The 22,321-nt window shown below is 59.9% G+C and overlaps 2 protein-coding genes across 2 annotated transcripts; one reads left to right on the top strand and one right to left on the bottom strand.

The window, feature by feature from the left end:
* Window positions 1–1,072: 1,072 nt before the first annotated feature.
* Window positions 1,073–10,188, bottom strand: PDIA3 (protein disulfide isomerase family A member 3). Its single transcript, XM_037395302.1, has 13 exons — window positions 9,950–10,188; window positions 9,731–9,809; window positions 8,622–8,739; window positions 8,081–8,188; window positions 7,008–7,137; window positions 6,410–6,526; window positions 5,805–5,930; window positions 4,753–4,935; window positions 4,104–4,212; window positions 3,110–3,238; window positions 2,328–2,407; window positions 1,760–1,817; window positions 1,073–1,482 (listed from the first exon to the last, which is right to left on the bottom strand). Exons 1-13 carry the CDS (start codon window positions 10,105–10,107, stop codon window positions 1,363–1,365), a joined length of 1,515 nt encoding a protein of 504 aa, XP_037251199.1. The 5' UTR covers window positions 10,108–10,188; the 3' UTR covers window positions 1,073–1,362.
* A 2,581-nt stretch (window positions 10,189–12,769) lies between these two features.
* Window positions 12,770–21,880, top strand: STRC (stereocilin). Its single transcript, XM_037393796.1, has 23 exons — window positions 12,770–13,865; window positions 14,236–14,298; window positions 14,430–14,546; window positions 15,010–15,182; window positions 15,486–15,672; window positions 15,951–16,066; window positions 16,218–16,350; window positions 16,633–16,815; window positions 16,979–17,017; window positions 17,161–17,579; window positions 17,797–17,917; window positions 17,996–18,087; window positions 18,500–18,635; window positions 18,713–18,912; window positions 18,975–19,065; window positions 19,510–19,678; window positions 19,937–20,106; window positions 20,266–20,610; window positions 20,674–20,816; window positions 20,956–21,104; window positions 21,193–21,290; window positions 21,495–21,656; window positions 21,875–21,880. The coding sequence occupies exons 1-23, from the start codon at window positions 12,939–12,941 to the stop codon at window positions 21,878–21,880; spliced, it is 4,239 nt and encodes a 1,412-aa protein (XP_037249693.1). The 5' UTR covers window positions 12,770–12,938.
* Window positions 21,881–22,321: the final 441 nt, after the last annotated feature.

Here is a 22,321-nt window from a genome sequence, read left to right as displayed (position 1 = left end):
TCTGCAACACAGCACACGCTAGCCAGCAGCGGAGTACGGAAGGTAGATACAGGTTAAGATGTCGATGCAGCCCAGGAGGAAATTCTTGTACTGCATAGCTGCTGTAGGCAGAGAACCATGTGCTGAGCATTGTATGATCTACTGTACCTGGAGAATTCCAGCAATAAATAATTGGTACATAGCCTTTGGAGCTGTGGGGGAGGAATCCACAGAGAAAGCAAGCACTGGCTCTTACCATGGTAACTGCTGCAATACAGCAGTGTCTTGTGAGCCTGCTGATCCTCGCTTCAGCACACATGCAACCCGAGGAGTTCAGAACGCCAGGGCAACAGCCCAGCCCACTCCTGACCTTCCCAGTCAGCACATTCTGGGCCAAAGGAAGTTAGGACTGCCTTTACCCAGAGATGGTCAGCCACAGCCCACACCACCTGACCCCAGCACAGGATCCTATTCTTCTCCCTCCTGAATGGAAAGCCACAGCGACCAGCCTGCTTTCTACCAAGAGACAAGTAATGATATTCCAGTTAACAAGCCTTAATTGTCCTAACCCCACACAAGCCACAGACAAGCCCAGTGGCTGTGAGAAACACCCTCAGCACTTGCCCTACCTGTGTTTGAGTACATAGTTGCTAGTGCTCCTCCCCTACGCTTCTGCATCAGCTTAAAAGTTTATTTAATGCTGCTGCTTGTATGCTGTGAGCAAGCCCTATGCCAGCCTGCCCTCCATGCCTGCGCTTGTCTGGATCCAAGTGTCACATTAAGTACTACATGCATCTAAACTCGCTGACGCAGCATGCAGACAGCAAAAGGATCAGAGACCAGAGACTCCGAGCCCCAAATCTGTGTAAATGTAGCACCCAGAGCACAGCACATCGGGACAGGTGCTGCTACAATGTTCTGGAAGGACTCTTGTTAGCTGAGGAAGGAGAACAGGCTAAAGGCTGACCTTAATACTTAGAAACAGACTTCTAAGGGCTCGCCGAAGGAAACTAGACTCACAGTAGGAAGTCGCTGCCTATGAAGAGCGGGGTCCCAGTGTTAGGTTTGACAGGTCTCCATAGGACAGGGACACTTGGTCTTAAGGGGGTCATTTTATTGTTTCACTTCTCCAAATGTACAAAAAAAATTAGAAAATAACCCTACCCCCCACCCCCTCCCAAACCACAAAACAAACCAGTCTGGGGAGCCCCACAACAGTGCAGCTAAGAGACGGCAGGAAATTAAACAGAACTAGATACAGCAGCTGGGTCCCCTCGGCCCACATGGTCACTGGCTCTCCACAACCCAGAACTGGCCCCAGTCTGCCCAGTGCTTCCCCGATTCACACAGAGCTCATCCTGACCAAGATGGCAAGTGGGTACTTTACAAATCCTCCTTCGCCTTTTTCTTGGATTTCTTGGTTTTATCTTCCTCCTGCAGCACGGGAGTGTTGGTTGCCTCCCGCTTCAAGTAGCTAATGAAGTCACTCACTTCTCTGCCACCCTGCAGAAAGGACAAGACAGTAAGGCAGTGCCTGTGCTCCCTGTGGGCTTCCCCTTTACTAGAGGGGCAGTTCAGGTGCCAGGCAGGAGACCAACGTGATGGCAAGCCAAGCTCTCCCCGTGGGTCTGCAGCGTGCAGCAGCACGTTCCCAGCAGGTACCACTGGGTATGTTCCCAGGGTAACAGGACAGACCGCCAACTGCAACTCCAGAGAGGACTGGCATTGTTTGGACAGCTGGATGCTGCTTCACTTCTTTACAAAGCAGCAAAATACTCACCTCATACTTCTTTGGACTCTGCTTCTTGCCAGCTGGAGCAAAATAGATGGTGGGGAAGCTGGGGAAAGAGAAGAGGCATGTAAGCTCCTATGCGCTCTGTTTTCTTTCAGACCAGCCCTCACTGAAGGGACCTGCACCCTGCATTCCCCTGGTTTAACACACCAACAGCTTCAGCAACTCTGATGCCAGCAAGTGTGGCCTCTGAAAGCCTGGCCATGTCCAAAGAGTTGGATGAGCCCAAGAATGTCCGAGTTGCCTAGCTAAACTGTTTTCGGAAAAGTGAGCTGTTTTTACACTGCCAAGAACAGAATCACAGCAAATTCAAAAGCAGCAAGACAGGCCTCCGGGCACAGCCAGGGCACTGGAATCCCAGAGAAACAAGGCAGCTGGATGTCCTTTGTTTTCACTCTTGATTTCTTCACACTAAGCAAATGCCTGGTGATCGCATGCCAATCGCTCCCACCCATCCTCCCTGCGAGACTCTCAGCAATTCTGCTGTGGTTGCTGGCCGGAGACACAAGTGTGAACTCATACGGTGACACAATGGTATAACAATGGTAACACCTACCCTCGGACTTCATATGGAGAAGGCACATCATTGGCTGTAGCATCCATTTTGGCAATGATGATATTGGGGTCTTTACTGAGCTGTTGTTGGTAGAAAGAGCTTATTAGTACCCAATCCATAGCAGTTAACACAGGAACTCACCTGCTATCATCCAAGATAGCAATGTCAGAGGACAGGGCACACAGTATGCTAAAAGGTGAGCAAATTTCTTCTAAGCAGTTTATTACTTCTGCCTCAGCAGGGGCACAGGGAACAAAGTCCCTCCTCAGCCAGCTGCATGGAGCCCACATCTCCCAGTGGTACCTGCTGAATTGGTCTGGTACAAGTTCTGGAGAATGCTTACCCCAGAGCAACTGCTTACCCTCCATCTTAGAAAGTGAGCTGTGAGGATATGCAGGAAGGAGGGGTGCCTGATGGCCAAACAGCAAAAGGCTGGTCAGATCTGGGGGAACAGGTTTACTTCACTTGCGTGCAGGGCAGTGTTATCCTTCACACAGAGGGAAAAGACCCAAGAAGGAACTTTGGTAGCTGAGGCCAGTTGCTGAATCAGGGAATACTTATGTGCCACAACAATGGGCACAGGTTAAACCTACTGGTGTGGTTACTACCGCACTCCAGATCTTGCTAACCTACTTCTGCATTCGCAGGAGATGCTAGAACTCATAGTCCTCAGGAAGGCGCAATTATGCCCTGTTATCATAAAGGCTAGACAGACAGAACCCGAACAATTTTTTAGTGCTGCAAAATTCTAGTTTGTGATTCCAGTAATGTCCCAGACTTACCTTCTCCCCCAATTCTTTGTATTTGGGCTCCAGATTCTTGCAATGGCCACACCAGGGCGCATAAAACTCTATCAGGACATCTTTGTCTTCTGCATTAACAATTTCATCAAAGTTCTCAGCAACCACCACCTGATAACATTTGATCACACAAATCAAGGTTTTTTTTAAAGTCAAGAGTGAGACTGTAACATGACGTGCTCCACATACTCTGCCCAAGAAAGCCTGGCCCTCCCACAGCAAGTCACACTGCACCTACACAGCAAGCAGCACAATCATCAGACACGCAACTCTTCACCAAGCCCTAACACCCCCAACTTGCAGGTAAAAACCCATCACAAGGTACCAGCACTACCTGCAAATGAGGTTTGCTTCTGGTATCCTTGCAGGAAGAGGACAAAATAATTTCTTTTTAATCCCAGCAGGTTCCAGGCTGAGGAATCAGTCTAGCAAGACCGGCTGAGGCTATCCCCATCCACACAAAACCACACAGCAAGTTCCACTCCCTTATAAGGCCCTCATCATAACGCCAGGCCATGCAACACAGGGCAGAATTTACTATGAGGGGTGGGGCAGGAGTTATACCACCCCTCTGCAGTGATGAGAGACACATAACTCCTTAGAAATAGCACAGTCACGACCAACTTGAAGGCTGTGCCATGAGAGAGCACTAGCCAAGACAGCAGGCCTGTGCATAATCCCTGTAAATCTGGATGATCCTGCACTTGTTAGCACATCACCAGCACGCTCAAGCAGCAGCTACTGTGCCAAGATAACAAAATAGAATCAAAACTGCAAGTTGCATTTCTCCCTTGGCTCAGAAAACTGCAGTATAACAAGGAAGTGAATTCTTCCATCTATCACAGCAGAGGCTTCTCAAGATGCCACAACACAGTGTGTGCAGCATGGGATATTGGCATATGTCTAAAAGCTGCTGCTGAACAGCATTTCTACATCTACTGATAGGAGCTGCTGCTACACTTGATGTGGTGCTCACCTTCACAGGGCCATCATTGCTTTCAGGGACAGGCTCCGATTTCAGATACTTTTTCAAGTTTCCATCAAAGTAATCTTGCAGGAATCTCTCCAGAGCCTTTCCGTCACGGCTGAAAGTGGAAGTGACATTTTACAGCCATCACCACACATACAGGATGAGAGGGGAAAACTTTCAAGGCTTATTTAAGCTCCTTCCACCCACAGAACAGATGCCACCTGTATGTCTGAGAGCACCAGTCTGGGGCTGGTTTAGAAGACCCCAGAACAAGTGCAAAGATGCTCTTAGGAGAGTTGACAGGAGGCTGGATGCACATCCCATTCAAAGTTTTAGGCCTTCCAGCACCCTTACGTTTCTTCTTTCAAGAAGAAAGGTACAACTATTTCCTCTACCCTTTAATGCATCTTAGCTCCTAACCAGACACTTAAGTATCTTGAATTAAATTCTCTAACTCTGTATAATAGGAGGGGTTGTAAGCTCTCTAGAGGGCAGGAAAACACATGAGTAGGAGCCATTCTGACCCAGCAATTTTGTCCAGCTGGAATATCCAGCTTTCCTGTTTCCTCCAAGCTAATGACGTTGGTCTGAAGGTCTCCGACCAGATCATAAGCCTAGCAAGTGCGAGGCAACACCGCTAAGTTCAAAAACTTACGAGAATTCTTCCTGCATGACATATTTATCTCCTTTAGCAGTTCTGATGGCAACAACTGGAGCCTCACCCACGCTGCTCTCTAGACCAAACTCTGAAAGCTCATGGCCAAAGGTTTTCCGACTAGCAACAGCAAAAGACAGTTTGTGCCCAGCATCTAAGAACTTCTTTGCAATCATCATAACTCTGAGGGGGGAAAAACAAACACAAACAAAACCCATAAAACACAAAGCATTATTCCTTGGAACATTTTCTGACATAACATCCTTCAACTGCACCCTGGACAATCAACAGTGTGATGTGTTTGCATAGGCTAGTCCTACAGAAATGGTGTTAAAGAGGAGTAAGCTTGTGTCTACTGTGAATGAAGCCTATGCAAATGTTGTCTGCTTTCATCCTCTACCCCTGTCAGCGTGACCACCAGGGTGTCAGGCACTGGGGAATACAAAGGATGGAATCCCACACAACACCAGTAAGTATGTTTGTCTTTAAGGTCTAAGGACTAGGGATCTGTGGGAGAGGAGGATAGAGAATGTCTGAAGAGAGATGTATGAGAGGAGGATGGGGAATGTCTGATCTGGCAGGAGATTAACAGCTGGGTATTGTGAAGGAGAATAAGGAAGATACACATGGTTATCTAGTAGCAAATAGGTGTCTGCATGCTTGTAGTGATATGTAACTATGTAACTGCATGAATGGTTTCTGCCCTGAGCCTGGTGGTACATACAGCTGGAATTTGTATCCGGGCTAAGAGATAGAAATAAGAGCTTCTCTGTACAATAAAGTGTCTCTGGTTGCACCACAACCAGAGTCCGTGCCTTCATACATCACAGGGATCCAAGACTAAGCAGGTGGGGTTTCAAAGGATACGCGTATTGCATGCTTTGGGCTCTGCAGGCAGCAGCCACCCCAAGTTCCAATTAGAAACTCAGCTGGAAGCTTTCTGGGAGAGAATTAATGTATGAACAACAGGAGAAACTCTGTCAACTGAGCTATGGAACAGCAACAAGGAAGGGAACAAATGAGACAGGTTGATTAACCCCACTGCTGCATACCTGTTGCGCCAATAGTTGGAACCCTTTGCATTCTTCTCATAGTCCACATCATAGTATGCCACCAACAAGTCCTTACCCTGGATCAAGTCTTTGTTGTCTTCAGTCATGTGTGGGCAGATGCCAAAGCTATCAGCAACACAGATGTTAGCAACTTCAGTTAGAATGCCCAGAACCTATCACCTCCCAGGAATGCCCTTGATGCAGCACAACCTTGTAGCCCACCCAAGAACATTAAATTCCATTAATAAGTAAGACGTGAGGAAGGCATCTTTGCTCATTCACATATCATGCTATTCTAAGTCAAATCTCCACCTCGAGCCACAACAGCAGGGGCCGTATCTGACCTAAACAAGACCAAAACTGGTATAACTTCAAGAAGTTCAGTTTTTAAACACAAGTGTGGTTGTTGGAATATGGACAGTAAATGCCAACAGCCACGCCAGGATTTCTAGAAAGGAGGTCCCCAAAGGAGACAGCAGAGGCATGACAGCTCTTTTGCAGACTAAGCCAGGAAGTGACAGCAATGCCAGCTAGAGAAAAATTTCTTAGAGGGCCAAATCCAACTGGGGCTAGTCTATCAAGTTCTCTGGTGAGAAATCACTCACATGTTCTCCTGGATGAACTTCTTGATCTTTCCACTGGTGATTTTGTCTTCCGTGTACTTGATAGAGCTGTCCTCAAACTTGTTGGTCAGGCGCGGAGGACGGAATAAGACTATACCCCTGTGGGGAAGCGGGTATTGTCAATTAGTTTAAGTATCTGTGAGCTTCCAGGGATGGCAGCTAGATGAGGCAAGAGCCCAATCTCCAGTGACTATCCCCATTCACTGTTCATAGCTTCAATGAAGACAGTCTAGTTCCTTGGCAGCACTACTACAGATCTACTTGTCAGACCCCTTTCCCTTATTTGGACAGGCCATAATGAGAAACAAAAGCCCCACCATAACGAGCAATGGCTAAACAAAATGCCTCTGTTGAGATACTTCCCACCCAGGGGCAGAGACTAACCCTCCAGAGCCTGCAAACATCTGTACCTTTTTATCTCAACCCAAAAGAGATAAAAAAAAAAAAAGATATGCCACTGGCAGCTGGGGAAGAAACAAGAGCTTAAGCTATGTTCAGAACGTGAATCCAGTTAACAACTGGAATCCAAGAATTTTTCAGATAACACCAAGATTCCTTGTTATTGAGACAACTAACTTACTCTCCATCTTCCTCATACTTCTGCACCAATTGGTCCTCACTGGTGTGCGCAAAACGGTAGTTATCTCTTAGGTTGTTGGCAGCTTTCATGAATTCTGAATAAGCATCACCAGATGCATCTCCAAAGAAGCCTGCAGCAGAAAGACAGATAGTGATCCTAAACCAACTCAGCAGCAGTCACCATACAGTGCTCATCATTTAGCTCTACAACGCACTGAAAGATCACTTCTGAATCCAGTCCTGCAATGCACGTTCAGGCCTTCATCTCTGACAGCTTCTCTCCTGTTTTTATTGGAACCTTTCCATACTCCCTCCCTTCCACCAGCAGAATGTTACTCAAGAGTCTGCCCAGCTTAGTCATTCAGCCAAAAGGCAGCTGTCCTCTGAGTACAGAGATACCCTTTGTAACCACGTGGCACTAGTAGTGGTAACAACTGCCAATGGTACTTCATAAAAGTAAGTTCAGGAACGCTGATCAATACTCATCCAGTTATGCTTGTAAGATGGCACCTGATCAGCACAAAGGAAAGCTGCTATCGCCACTCATAAACCATGGTCAAATCATATAATGTCGACCGCCCTACCTGTGTCACAAGACAACACCTGAATGTACTTTACAGCAATCAAAAGCTATCTGTGGTCAGCCAGCCAAAAGAGTAACAAACTTTAAAAAAATAGACACTATGGTGCCAGGAAGTTCAAGAGTCACAGGAAAGAAAATACCCCAACAAACAGAAGGGGAAAAGAAAAAAAGGTTGGAAGGAATCCCCAGAGGCCATTGAGTCCAAGCTCCTGCCCAAAGCAGAAGCAGCTTCAAAGTCAGATCAGGTTGCTCAGAGCATTGTCCAACCAAGTTTTGAAAAACCTCCCAGACTGAATGATTCAAAATCCCTCTGGGCACATGTTTCAGTGCTTTATCGTCCTCATTACGAAAAACTTTTCTGCTCATGTCCATCTGGAATCTCTCTTGCTACAGCCTGTGATGCTGCCTCTTATCCTTTCACAGCACATTCCCCAGGACATCTCCCAGAGTCAAGCATCTACCGATTTCCGCGCTGCACCGTATCTACTCACCCACTACTGAAGCATCTTTATCACCAATGAATTTCTCAAATTCAGCCACAGAATTGAGAGCCACTGAAGCAGGTCCCGCCTGTTTCTTGAGGTGACTGACAATCCCATCTTAAAAGAAAAGTTAAAGGATTAAAGTGATCTATACAAATTTCCACAAGACATTTTTCACACTTCCTAAAACAAAAATTGTTTCTGCAGAATCCATACACCTCTCCCATACAACAATATGATGTTAACCAAAGGAGAGGTACTACCAGCTTCACATGGGAACTTTCTAGCAATTTGCAGATACTACTCACCAAGGGTACTAGGGATTAATGTGGAAACCTTCACCTTTAAAGAAGGGTTTTAAGGGATAATAAACATTCAGGGCTCCACCAGCACAAAGAGTTCTGGAAAGAACAAAGCGGGGTGAGCGTGTAGGTGGGGACCTTCTTTGTATCCTTCAACACACGTAGCATCCCTGACACAATTCTATCATGCGTGGGCCTTCCTTCCAGCACCATTTCTGCAAGCCAGATGCTTGCTGATAAGCTCTTACCTGCTGTCCTGGGCCCATCATAGGTTCCTGCCTCTTCTCCATCTCGAAAGATCTTTAAGGTGGGGTATCCACTGACTCCATACTTATTACAGGTGTTTGAGTTTGCTGTACAGTCAACCTAAAGGAAGAGAAACATTGCTGCTCGGAAACCAAGCCATTCATATGCACAGAAAAAAGCAGCTTTGCCATTGCCCACATTATCACGTACAAAGCCTAGACGGTCTGAAAGCCCTCGTGTGTCTTTAACCAAGGCTAGATTCCTTTCACATGAAGTGCAAGGAGCTGCAAAGCATCTATAAGACCCACGTGCACAAGACCAAAAGCCAGGCCTAACACACTCGATCAAGGGGTTGGAAGGGGATCTATGCAGCCTACTGCGGGAGAGTCAAGACTGGGAAAGGAAGTAGCATGGGTGTAACCACAGGCCCAGCAAAATGTTTAGGGAGATACTGGAAAGATTACATAGTTGCGAGTTTGGTCAGACTAGGTGCAAAAAATAGAAAGGGTAGATTCTTGTAATCAATGACAGGCTTAATAGGAATCAGCTGTTCTCAGTACCTTATCATTCCTGAAGTTCCTATGACACCTGAAGAAAACAGGCCGACCTCAACAGACAGAGGCCACAGTGTCAAGAGTCCATGCGACTTCCCATAAAGGAAGAGGAAAACTCTGATTTGCAGCAACTACACAAGTTTTCCAGTGGAAGAGAAAGCTCTCAGACAGCAACCCTTGCTTTATAAGCCAAGGGACAGCACTGTGAAGTACAGCACAGGGCTAGTTCTCAGGCTCGCTTACACAGCTCAGAGGTGGCTTCTACCTCCCACTTTGGGTGAGCAGTCTTCTACGCACTCGCACACACCCATGATACACGCACACCACCCAAGTGGCAGCAGCCCTCGCAGGCTTCCCCTTCCAGAGCGTTCCCTCGTGTCTAAATCCTCAGAGAGACGAAGCCCCTCAGAGCTCTGGAGCCCCCCGAGCAGGCCCGACATGCACATGGGCAAGCGCTGTGGGCCGACTGCGACTGCAAAGCTTTTAGCTGCTCAGAGCCTCGCCGCAGGCCGCCGTGCCAGCGCCGCCGTGGGCCCAGCCGCCGCCGCAGCCCTCACCTTCACCAGCGGCACGATCCCCTTCAGCCTGGTCGCTGCCGACTCGTACTCCGGCGCCAGCCGCTTGCAGTGCCCGCACCTGGGGGGGACCGGAGGGGGTTAGGCCGGCCAGCAGCGCCCCGGCCCTGCCCGCCATCCCCCGGCACGGCCCTGCCCGCCCGCCTGGCGCCCCGCAGGGCCCGGCTCCGCCGCTCCCACCCGCCCCCGGCGGCCCCTCACCAGGGCGCGAAGAACTCCACCAGCACCAGCCCCGGGCGCTCGGCCAGGCCGCTCTCGAAGTCAGCATCGCTGAGCTCCACCACGTCGGAGGCGCGGGCGGCGAAGGCGAGCAGCGGGAGCAGCAGCAGCGCGGCGGGCCGCGGCCGGGGCGCGGACATGGCTGGCGGGGCGGCGCGGCGCGGGGTTCTCTCCTCGGCGGCGGCGGCGGCTGAACGGGCGCCGGGGGCCGCAGGCCGGAAGTCCCACCCCCCCCAGCCGGATCTGCCGTGTGGCAGCTCTCCGTTGGGCGCCACGCCATGCGTCACGCCAGCTCCGGCCAATGAGCTGCCGGCAGGGGTGGGCGGGGCCACTTGCGGCGACCCCGCTGCTCCGTTCCCCGCCGCCCGGTTTGGCCACCGCTCGGGCCGCGGCGTGAGGTGAGGGGCGGTGGCAGCGGCTTCCGGGCCCCGTTGGGCCTCAGTAGGGCCTCAGTAGGGCCTCGACCGCTCCCGGGACGGCACTGGTTCGCCCGTGCTGGGCCGCGCTGCACTCGGGGCTCGGCCACGTCCCTGAGCCACGGCGAAGAATTGCGCCCCCTCCCGTCGCCCGTCCCAGCGGCCAGCCCTGCGGCTCGCCGAGCGCAGGGCCTGCCCGCCGGGGCTGGGGGCCGGGAGCTCCTCGCTGCCGCAATGACTGCGGCTCCGCCAAGGATTTCACTCATTAAACCGCTCTGTGTTCGCTAGAAGCCCTGCCGTGGGCACCGTGCCTGCAAAGCGTGCTGGACGCCCCGCCGGGAGCCTCCTGCCCGCCGCCTCCAATTCCACGGGCACCGCCAGCCCAGAGCCCGCTCGCTGCTTGTCCCATTCCCCCGCGCCCCGGGGCCGACAGGGAGCGCTGCCGTCCACTCCGGGACCGCCGCCGGTGCACCGCGGAGACCCAGGGTGGGAGCTGCTCCCGCAGTGCCCGCAGCCCCGCTGCCCCCGCCCCTGCCGGGTTACCGGCATCAATAATGCAAGAGCTCGGCACCGGCTGCGGCGGCGGGGGGGAGGGGGGCGTTCGGCGGTGGCCTCGGGTTACAGCCCCGAGCCGAGGCCTGCGGGAGTCAGTGCCGCCGCGCCTGAGCCCCGGCGGCAGGGGTGGCGTGAGCGGGCAGGGGCAGGGGCTGGGCAGGGTCAAGGTCAAGAGCAGGGGCAAGGTGAAGGGTAGGGGCTGGGAAGGGGCAAAGGCAGGGGCTGGGGCAGAGGCAAGGGCAGGGGCAAAGCTAGTTCCAGGCTAGTTGGGCAGCGCTGCGGCAGCTGCCCGTGCAGGCTGTGTGGGTCCATCTCTCCCTCGCTCCCACGGGCTGCAGGCCGCGGGGATGGCTGCTTCCCTTCCCAGCTTTGGGCTGCTGCTCCTGCTGCTGCTGTGGGACCCCAGCTCCGGTGAGTGAGCACACCCCTCTGGGACCACAGACCTCGGTGCGATGGAGCCATGCTCGAGGGTCTGTCCTGCTCTCCCAGCCCCTGCCCCCGGTGCAGGTGTGGGGGCACGGCTCCCGGGGGTAAAGCCCCCGCCCCCAGGGTGTGGGCTGCCCCCTGCACAGCTCTGGCGATATGGGTGGTGGTCTGGGGTGGTCTGTGCCGGGAGCTGCAGGGGTCCCAAAGAGCAGGGGCTGCACATCGGTGCACACTGGCTGCCTGCGGTGGGGCGATGCTCAATGGGCCCCCGAGGGATGCAGCTTCTTGCGGGGGTCGGGGGGGTCAGTGCATGCGGCATGCGGCCAGCTGGACCCTGCCCCGCAGGAGCTGCCCCGGGAGGGACCGGCGCCCCACCACCCCGCCTCGTCCCCGTCCCTCAGGCCCGACGGCAACCCAGCGGAGTGGTCCCCGCCGTCCCACCAGCCGGAGCCCGGGGGTGCGGGGGGACGCTTTCCCCCGGGCAGAACCCGCCGGCGGGGCTGTCGGCCGTGGGGACCCCGTCGGCGAGCAGCGCTGCCTCGACCCCTCGGGGCGCTCGGGGGGGCGCGGACGAGTTTTCCGCCCCCCCGGGGGGGCCGGGGCTGGCGGGCGAGCGGCGGGGAGCGGGGCGGCTGCTGCTCCCGCCCCGGGGCAGCCGGCGCCGGGCCGCGCTCCTCCGCCTGCACCGCGGGCTGCGGGGCCGCCGCGGCGGGGGGCCGCCCCCCGAGCCCCGGCCGCGCTGGGAGCCGCCGCCGGGCCGGGCCGGGGCGGAGGAGCGGGGCGGGGGGCCGGGGCCGTGCGGGCCCCTCTGGAGCCGCGCGCCGGGGCTGCGGGATGCGCTGCTGCGGGCGGCGGGGCGCGCGCTGGGGCCCCCGCGCACCGACGGCGCCGGGCGCTGTGTAGGTAAGCGATGCCGCCGGTGCCGGTGCCCGGTGCCTCGCCGCCGCCGCCTGACGCCGGGCTCGCCCGCAGGGACGCTGCCGCAGCTGCTGCTCTGGTAAGTCGGGCGGGATGGGACGGGGTGGGATGGGACGGGATGAGAAGAAATAGGATAGGACCAGATGGGGATTGGGGTGGGAAGGTATGGGATGGGATGAAATGGGACAGGACCAGACAGGATGGGATGGGACGGGCAGCACGGGCACCTGGGCTGCAGACAAGGGGTTCCTCCAGGGCAGGCAGGGCTGCAGTGGGCAGCTATGTTGGAGAGGGGTGCTGGGGCTGCCCCAGCCAGACGGTTGCTGATCTGGTCTCTGCCCTGCAGGGGCTTCCACCACAACATCAGCTGGGATGCCCGGGGCCTGGGCTTCACAGCTGGGGTGCTCCCTGCTCCACCACCCCTCCCCAGCTGCCTCCAGCCTGTCCCCCGGGGAATTGCAGCCGTGCCCCAGAACCAGCTCTCGCTCCTGCCCCCTGTTCTGGAGGCTGTGTGCAATGACAGCATCCCTGGGCTGCCGGGTGTCTCCAACTTCACCGTCTACCTCTACTGCAACCTCTTCAACAGCTCCCAGGGCTCCAGCCAGCGCCCAGAGGACCTGGGGGCTGCCTGCTCCAACGCAGCCTGGTACCTCTCCATGGGTGAGGGGGGCTTGGCATGGGCCCGGGCCTGCCGGGAGCACTACCCTGCCCAGTTCAACAGCACTGTCTGCAGCAACACCTCCCTGAGGGAGACCCCTGGGCCCCAGCAGGTCTTGCTGGAGCAGCTCTGTGCTGACCTGGCTGGGCCCCGCAGCTGCAGTGCCTGCATACGCTGGGAGGACGCCTGGAGCTGCTTCCTGGGAAGCCCCATGCTCTGGGATGCCCGGCTCTGTGGCAGCAGGAGCTGTGAGTTGCTGCCCGCTGACCCCTGGGCCTCGCTCTCCCAGCTGTGTGGTGGTCCCCAGCCCCGGGCACAGATGCCCGGTGTCTCAGAGCCCGGGGGCGCAGACCCTTGCTCCTTCGGGGGCCAGAGCCTGTGGGCATGGGGGAGCACTGGTCTCTTGGAATTGTGCAGGACTGTGTGTCCCTGCTGCTTCCAGGAGCTGGTGTGCACCAATGCCTCCCTCCTGCAGCTGCTGGGGCATCCCCAGCCTGTGGTCGGGGCACACTGCCAGGGTGCCCTGCCCAGTGGACGCTGCCTGCTGCAGCAGCTCCTGGCACTCCTGCCCATGCCCCGCAGGCTGGATGCTGTGGAGCTCTGCCCAGACCTGGCTGCCTACCTGCTGGGGTTGGCCTTGCAGCTGCCGCGGTGCCAGGAGGAGGCTCCAGGCTGGGCCCCCCACGTGAACTACCTCCTGCGCCTGCTTGACCGCAGCCTGACCGCCTCCAGACGAGAGGAGGCTGGGCAGGTGGCCAGGGAGCAGCTGAGCGAGGCCATCCTCCTCTCCAGCCTCCTGGACAACACCTCCTTCTGGGGCTTGCTGGGGGCGAATTCATCTGCAGGCATCCTGCGAGCCGTGGGCCAGTACCTGGGGTGGGAGCGCAGGGTCCCGGCCAAGAGGGAGCTGCTGAGCTGCTTTAGCGTGAGTTGGGCAGCGCTGGGGCAGCGAGTGAGGGCCTCCCTGGGTCCGAGGTGGTGGTCTGGGTGCCAGACCCGGGGAAGCCCTCCTGCCCGCTGTGGGGTCCAGCCAGGGCATGTGCCCCAGTCCCAGGGTCACTGTCCAGTGCCAGCCAGGCTGGGAGCAGGATTGGTGCATGTGCTCTCCTCAGCCACCAGTGGCTGGGAATGGCTAGTCCTGGATTGGGGTCTCAGGGCTGCTGCTCAGGGCTAAGAGGGGGGCCTCTGCCCCTGGGTCAGCTTCCTTGCAGCAAGGCTGCCCCAGACCTGCTGTGGGGCACTGGGTGAGGAGCTCTGGGCCAGGGCAGGGAGTGCAGCCCTGCTCTCTCCTGCAGGCGGTGCTCTGGGACCTGCTCCAGGACAGCGAGGGTGTGCCTGCCTTGGAGATCCTGGCGCAGGTACTGCCTGACCCAGCCAGGCTGGCTCCCGACCCACCCAGGATCCTGCGGAGCACAGGGCCTGCCTGCCCCCAGCACTCCCATGGCCTGGGTCCCTGCCAGTGGCTGTGCTGAGTGTGGCCTCCCTGCAGGAGTACCTGCGGATGCCAGAGGAGAGCTTCCAGGGGCTGCTGCATGCGGTGGGGCCCGAGGCTGTGCAGCGCTTCCTGGCCCTGCTGCACCGCGCCTGGCACCGGCTGCGTGGCAAGGTGGTTACAGGGGCTGGGACAGGGCAGGGTGTGCAGAGCCCGTGTGTGGTGGTTGCCTGTGTGATGGGTGGGAAGAGCCGGGGTGGGGGTGGGGGTGGTGCACAGCATGTGGGGAGAGACCCACACATGGGGGTGTAGACCCTGCACCAGGGCAGGTGCAGTCAGTGCTCGCTGGAGTTCACAGCTCCCATGCATGAGGGGTTGCAGAGCCCATGCACGGGGAGGGGGTGTGTGCAGACCCCAGGCGTGCAGAGCCCATGCACAGGGGGGGTGTGTGTGTGTGCAGACCGCAGGTGTGCAGAGCCTGTGCACAGGGTGTGTGTGTGCAGAGCCTGTGCACAAGGGGTGTGTTTGCAGCGCCCAGGCACAGGGGTGCAGAGCCCATGCCACAGGGTGCTGTCCCAGCACACAGCTGGGTGGCACTGGGCCTGTGCTCGTTGCCTGGACTCATGAAGCTTTGCAGGTGCCATCGCCTGTGTCCGGGGAGGATGCACTGCCGTCGCTGGCTGTGCTGCTGCTCCGCAGATTGCCCCATCTCACCCCGCAGCTGTTTGTCGGTCTGTCACAGTTCATCCCCTTCATGGCCGTGACTGACATTGCAAGGCTCCCCCCAGCCCTCCTGGCCAATGAAAGCGTGTAAGCAGCACTGGGTGCCCCGGTTGCCTGCACACATTACGGCCAGCTCTGGCCTGTGCGCTGCATTTTGCCATCACCTGAAGAGACCCCCAGCCCAGCCCCATCCTGCCCTGTCCCCTGCAGAGCCCCAGCCCAAGCAGCCCATGCAATAGCCATGCAGAAGGCCACTAAGTACCCCTAGGTTCTGGGCACCACAGGGCATGTGCTTGGTGATGGTCTCTGGGGTGCCCTTTGAGGTGGGTGCAGGCTTGGCGTGGGCCTGGGAGGTCTCTGCAGCTGTGCCCCGGTTCTCTGTCCCCACAGCCTTGCTGCTCTGCGGACTCACAGCGCGCGCCTGACGCAGGGGCAGAAGGCTGCCTTTGCCAGGCGCCTGCTGCAAGTCCCCTGCCTCGGGGCCGTGCCCACATGGCCCCTTGGCTTCCTCCATGCTGTCCTGCCGCTGCTGCCCCACTTGCCGCTGCGCTGCTTCCTGCAGCTCACGCCCCAGCAGGTGCGATGTGAGCCCTGGCCCCCCATGCAGGCTGCTCTGCCTGGCCAGCATGCCCTCACCCCACGGCCAGCGGGGATCCCAGCCCTGCACCCCCAGCCCTGCCCAGCACAGGCAGGGATCCGGAGCTGGGAATCCCACCCTGCCCGACCCTGCACCCCTGATCCTGCATCCCCTGGCTGCGACACCTTCCTTGGCCTTGCACGCTGAACCCACAGCCCTGGCTGGGAGCCCCAGGTCTGGTCAGGAAGCCTGAGCCGAGTTCACCTTTGCCTGTGCAGATCTGGGGGCTGGGGGATGGCTGGCAGCTGCTGCGGCTGGGGCTGGTGCAGGGCCGCCACGTGGCAGGCAGCCTGGCGAACCGGAGCCGTGCGGCTGGCACCGAGCTGGGGCGCAGGTGAGTGTGGCAGTGCCGGCACAGCCATGCCCTGAGCTGGGCTGGCGCAGGACCCCAGTGCTGCTGCGAGGGCCGTGGCCTTGCTGCAGCATGGGGCCAGGATGGGTGCTGGCAGGGCTGCCCTTGCCTGCTAACAGGCCTTTCTGCGCAGGCTGGGGGCCCTTGCCTGCTTCCTGAGCCCCGAGGAGCTGCAGGACCTGGAGTGGCTGCAGGATGCCCGGGGGGCAGTGGAGCAGAGCCTGCTGGCGTGTGCAGCCGCAGGGACCCTTCGGCAGCACGGGCGCGTGAGCAAGCCCCCGGGAGGGATGCGATGGATGTGTGGGCTGTGCCAGGCACCCAGGGGCACCTTGTGAATGGGCACCCTGCGGAGCTTGGCTCCCATCCCCTCGCTCTCTGTGGGAGCCTGGCCACAGCATGCCGGCACGAGTAGGGGAGCCAGGGCAGCGAGTCCTGATCAGGCACCAGCACCAGCTCCACATTCATCCTGTGGCTCCTCCTGTGACAGGGGCTGGGGCAGGCTGCCCACCAGCCCTGGGCTCATGGCCTCTCCTGCCCTGTGCCGGCAGGTCATGCTCGCGCTGGCAGACTTGCTGCGCTCCACCAACCTGGCCATGGTGAGCCCTGGGGAGCTGCCAGCATGGAGGGGCGTCCTCCCTGAGATGGGAGTGGGCTTCCTGGAGCACCTGTCAGCTGCCCAGCTGAACTCCCTCCTGCTCCAGCTGCAGCCGACGCAGCTGACGCGTGCCCAGGTGAGTCCAGCCTGACTGCCCATGCCCTGGGCTGGGGCCCCCTGTGCCCTGGACACCATTGGAGACTCCAGCACGATGCAGCTGGGTAGCCTCCAAGCCTTGCCACTGGACCCTGCCAGGGCTGTGCTGGCCCTGCTGATCACCACTGCCTTGTCCTCCTCAGGCATCCTTCCTGCTCACATGGGCTCTCCAGAGGGACAACGTGAGTGTCCGAGGTGCCTCTGCAGGAAAAGGATGGGCTGTGGGTGTCATGCCCTGGTGCCTGACTGCAGCCCCAGATCTTGCACCCCCACACTGCCTGTGCTGCCGCAGGGTCCCCAGTGAGGCCAGCGTGTTTCTCTGCAGGTGACGGCAGGGGAAGCATCCTGGATGTGTCCCCTGCTGCCAGGCCTGGGACCCACGTCACTGGCAGCTGTGCTGGCCCCTCTCCGGGTCCAAGGCTGTGCATGCCTGGGGCCAGCCCTACCCCTGCTCTTGGCAGCACAGACGGCATCCCTGCTGCAGGCTCTGCAGCCCCTGGACAGCTGGGCTCACTGCCTGCTGCCTCTGCTGCCCCTCCAGCTCCTGCGTCCCAGCGCCCAGGCTCTGCACGGGGCTCTGCGGGACCCCAACCTGCCCTGGTCTCCGCAGCAGGTCAGAGGCCAGGCACAGGGCTGTGGGGGAAGGTGCTGCACCCCTGTGCCTCCCACCACTGCCCCCCAACAGGCCCAGCTCCTCTGGATGGAGGTGGGAGCCGGCACTAACCACAGCCACCGCACTGCTGGGTGAGAGCAGCTGGCCTGGGCTGGCCAACAGGCACCAGCTGGGGCACCGGGACGGAGGCAGCTGGGAGCACCTTCTGGAGTCCCATGGAGGGAAGGGAGCTGGGAGAGGGCTGGGTACCCTGGGCAGGAGGTGGGAGCCGTGGCATTGCCCTGGGCAGGATTGAGCAGGTCTCGGTGGGTCTGGGGAAAGTGAAGCCCCAACGTCATTGTCCTGCAGTGCCCTGGGCTCACTGGTGGTGGGCATGAGCTGTGCCGAGCTGCAGGAGCCGGGCCGGGAGGATTTCCTGGGGGCTCTCCGGACCCTCTATGTGCAGCCTCGCTCCCTGCCTGCCAGCCTGGTAAGGAGGAGGCTCCAAGATCCCCAAGGCTCGCGGGCAGCCTGTCCCTGTCCTGCGCTCACAGCACGGTGTCCCCAGCGGCGCTGCGTGCAGGAGGAGGTGCTCAGACGTCCTGCGCTCTCCGAGGAGGAGCTGGCATGGCTGGGACCTCGGTTCCTCATGGAGTTACCGTAGGTGTTGGGAGCAGCTGGCCCAGGGATGCAGGGCCACGGGCAACCCCTTCTGCTCCCACTAATTCTTTCCCTCGGGTGGGGGGAAAGAACTGCCTCCTGGCCTACAGCCCCCTCTTTGAGCCCATCACCCTCCTTGTGTCTGCAAGGGGCCAGCAAGCCCCTGCCCTGCTGCCCCCAAATGTGGAGCAGGACTGCTGGCAGGAGCTTGCAGCAGGCACCGCCGCCCTCCTGGCACCCCCAGCCCCTGGTCCTGGCTGTCCCTGGCGCAGCCCTACCGCGAGCCCCTGCCTGGCGCCTGGGCACCCCTGCCATGAGAGGGGGTCTGCAAGATGTGTCTCGGTGCCCCATTCATCCCTGGGCAGAGCAGCCCCTTGCCCTGCAGTGCCCAGGCGTGCTCGGGCTTCTGCAGGGCGAAGCTGGTGGAGATGCTACCTGATGCTGTGGTGCAGCTGGTCCTGGACCACGTGACCCGTGAACCCCACAGCCTGCTGGCCTTGCCGGCCACCCGCCGGGCAGCCCTGGCCCGCAGGGCCCTGCGCTCCCTGGTAAGGGCAGGGAGCCCAGCATGGGGTATGGGGAGATGCGGCTGCCTGCCCTTGCTCCTAGGCTCTCCCTCCTGCAGCACCTCCCAGCAGGGGTGGAGCTTGGTGGGGAAGACCTGGACCAGCTGGGACCACTGGTGGGGTTCCTGGACCGGGAGAGCGTGGCCCGCATCCAGCCTGAGAGCCTGCTGCCGCGGCTGGGGGACCTGCAGGGCACCTGCCTGGCCAGGGAAGCAGCCGCTGAGCTGGGGCGGCTGCTGCTGTCGGAGCAGGCGCTGGGGTAGGTGGCAGGCAGGGGGGCACAGGGCCCTGTCAGTGCCACCTTGACGCCTGCTTCCACAGGCCTCCCCCTGGCTGGCACCTGCCCACCCTGCAGCAGCTGGGGCACCTGGTCTTCCTGCTGCCCCTCGAGAGCCTGCGTGCCATCCCCCGGGTGAGCACCGCGTCCCCTCCCACTGCCACCACGCTGCCCCATGGCTGGCCATGCCTCAGCCCCTCCACCTGGTCTTGCAACTGTGCAACCCTCCGAGTGCCCCATCCCCATGGCTGTGCTGTCCCCACTAGTCCCGCATCCTCCTGGGTGTGCCATCCTCAATGGTGTCCCATCCTTGTGGCTGTGCCATCCCCAGTGGTGTCCCACCCCCGTGGCTGTGCTGTCCCCACCAGTACCACATCCTCCTGGTTGTGCCATCCTCAATGGTGTCCCATCCTCGTGGGTGTGCTGTCCCTGCCGGTGCCCCATCCTTGTGGCTGTGCCACCCCATCAGCACTCCCACCCCCATGGCTGTGTCATCCTTGCTGCTCCCCTGGGCCTTTCTACTGGTGGGGTCTGTGGTCTGTCCTGGCCCCCCTCCACATCTGCCTGGTGCTGCCCCAGGACTTACTGAGCAGAGACACAGTGGAGCAGCTGCTGCAGAGCCAGCGGGACTGGGAGCAGAGTGAGCTGGGACGTCTCTGTCACCCCCTGGGCAGCCTGGATGAGGACCCCAGCCCACAAGAAGTGCTGGTGGCCCCACTGGTGGCAGCTGCCAGGCCAGGGGACCGAGGTGAGACTGTGGACTCCCCTTCCCAGCTCTGTCCCCACTGGTGCACCTCCTGTCCCTGGTGCCCTCCCAGCACTCTGTCCACACACTTGGTGCTCCTGGTGCCCAGTGTCCCCATGCTGTCCCCTCCCCAGGCTGGCCCTGTGTCCCCATGTCCTCATGCCATCTCCTCCCCAGTTGGTGTGTCCCCCTCATGCACGCTGCAGTGGGTGCTGTGGGGGCCCTGGGGCTGGGGCCAGCCCGCTCAGGCTGGCTCTGCAGCCCCCGTGCCCAGCTGTGCCGATGTGCGTGCCACCTTCCCCGCGGCATGGAGCGCAGCCCAGCTGGCCGCCATGGCCCCCCAGCAGCTGGAGAGCTGCCTGGGGCTGCTCAGCCAGGACCCTGCACTGCGCCCTGACCAGCTCCGGGCTGCCCTGGGCCAGGCCTGGCGGGTGAGGGGGAACATGGGTGGGGTTGGGGGGGACATGGGCGGCTGTGCTGGTGGGGGTGGTGGGGCTCTGCTGGGCTGGGCTGGCCCTGGTGGGGAGATGCTGGATGCAGGGAGCTGTGCTGGCGTGGTGGTGGGGGAACGTCCTTGGGGGGCCTCTGAGGGGCTGTCTGTGGGAGGGCTGTGCTGGCCTTGTGGGGGTTGTCCTTGGGGAGGGCTGTGCTGGCCTTGGGGTCTGGCTGTGGGTGGCTGTGCTCACCTTGGGGGGCTGCCCGTGGGGAGCTGTGCGGGTGCTGCCTGGCGGCGCTGGGCTGGGGGCTGCCGGCAGCTGGTGAAGCTGCTGGTGCCACAGCTGTGGGGCAGTGCCTGGGCGCTGGAGCCAGCCCAGACGCTGCGCCTGGGCCGGCTGGCCACCCAGCTGGGTGAGCCGGAGCTGCGGGAGCTGCGGCTGCCGGACTGGGGGGCCCTCTCTGCCCTGGGGGAGCTGGACAGCTGGTCACAGGGACAGGTGAGGTCCTGGGGCTGGGGTGGGCAGGGACCAGCTGGCCCCCTGTGACCGGCGCTCCCCCAGATGCGGGCTGTGGTCTCTGCTTTCCTGCGGCAGCGCGGGGCGAGCGCTCAGGACCTGGGGCTGCCTGAGCTGGTGGCACTGGGGCACCTGCTTTGTGGGCTGCCGGTGGCTGAGCTGCAGGGCCTGGACAGCCGGGAGCTCAGGTGGGTGTGTGCCCAGCGGGGGCATGGGCCAAGCCCCCCATCAAGGGGCCAAGAGGTGTGGGCATCACTGGCTGCCTTGGTGCAGACAGCAGTGCTGCATCCCAGCGCTTGGCTGCCTGATGCTGCCTGCTCCTCACAGCAAAGCTGCCCCTTTCCTGGGCTCGCTGAGCCTGCGCTGCACAGAGCAGCAGGCTGAGGTGCTGGCCACCCACCTGACCTCCAACGCTGCCTTCGGACCAGCTGCTGCTTGGGGACCTGAAATCTTCACGGAGATCGGGACGTTGGCAGGTGAGTGCTTGGATGGGGCTGTGCCCTGCAGCTGCTGCCAGCCCCTGTGCTCAGGGATGGCATCCTGACCCTGCCTGCTGTGCCCCAGCTGGGCTCCCCGACATCGTCCTCTCTGCACTGGTCCCCGAGCAGATTTGGGCGCTTACACCCCGGGCCATCGCTGCGGTGCCGGCACCCAAGTTCGCAGTGAGTTCCTGGCATCCCTGGCTGGAGCGCTTGGCCGGGCACATGTGGCACCGTCCCCCTGCATGCAGGGGAGGGGGATCCCTGGCTGGACCAGCATGGTGGGAATTCCCCATGCTGGACATTGAGGCATGGAGGTGGGATGCATCCTGACTGCCGGGGAGAGGGCGCAGGGCCTCACCATGTCTGGCTGCCCTCTCCCTGCAGGTGGTGTTTGGCCCCACGCAGCTGCGCACCCTCTCCAGCGCTCAGGCTGTGGCTGTCACCCCACAGCAGCGCCGGTGGCTCGGCAGTGCCCAGCGCCAGGCCCTGGCCAGTGCCCAGTGTGAGGGAGAGGCTCCCCAGGATGGCCAAGGTGAGAGCAGCAGGGTGGCTTCTGTCCCCATGTGGCACCCAGCCTGTGTGCCGCAGGGGGCTGCTCTGCCCGGTCGCCCCTTGTCCTGGCTCTGCACCCCCAGGCTCAGCACGGGCACCCCGGGATGCTGGGAGAGCTCGGGTCGTGTGGGTTCGGCTGTGGGGAGGCTGTCCCCGCTGCCTGCCCAGCTCATGCTTCCCCTCGGGACATGTCCCATGCCACCTCTGCCCAGATGTGACCTTCCTGCTGCTGCCCCTGCCCTAAAGCCAGGTCCTGAACGGCCGCTGTGGGGGCCGCAGCACATGGTGCTGTCCCTGCCCAGAGTGAGGTCTCCCAGCAGCAGCAGGGATGTGAGCCCCTCCATGGGGTGCTGAGGCTAGCAGGCTCAGCTCTCATGGTGCCTTTCTCTCCTGCAGGCAGGAGCAGTGCCAGGCCCCAGGCTGGCTTCACCTTGGCTCTCCTCCTCTGTCTGCCCTGCTGCTTTCTGTGAGCATCCCAGTAATAAACCTGTGACGGGCACAAGCAACGAGCCCTGCTCCCTGCAGCGACATGTGGCTCCAGAGCACCTTCTCCTCTGGCCTTGGCTGTCCCAGCGGCTCCTGGCACCCAGCTCCCTACCCACATGCAGTCCCTTGCAGCCCCCCAGACCAGGGTAGCCCCAGCGGCCCCCAGGACCCTT

This window comes from Falco rusticolus, chromosome 7, assembly GCF_015220075.1.
Source record: "Falco rusticolus isolate bFalRus1 chromosome 7, bFalRus1.pri, whole genome shotgun sequence".
Lineage (NCBI taxonomy): Eukaryota > Metazoa > Chordata > Aves > Falconiformes > Falconidae > Falco > Falco rusticolus.
Note: the sequence above shows the minus strand (reverse complement) of the source record. Positions and strands in the feature narration are given on the sequence as shown.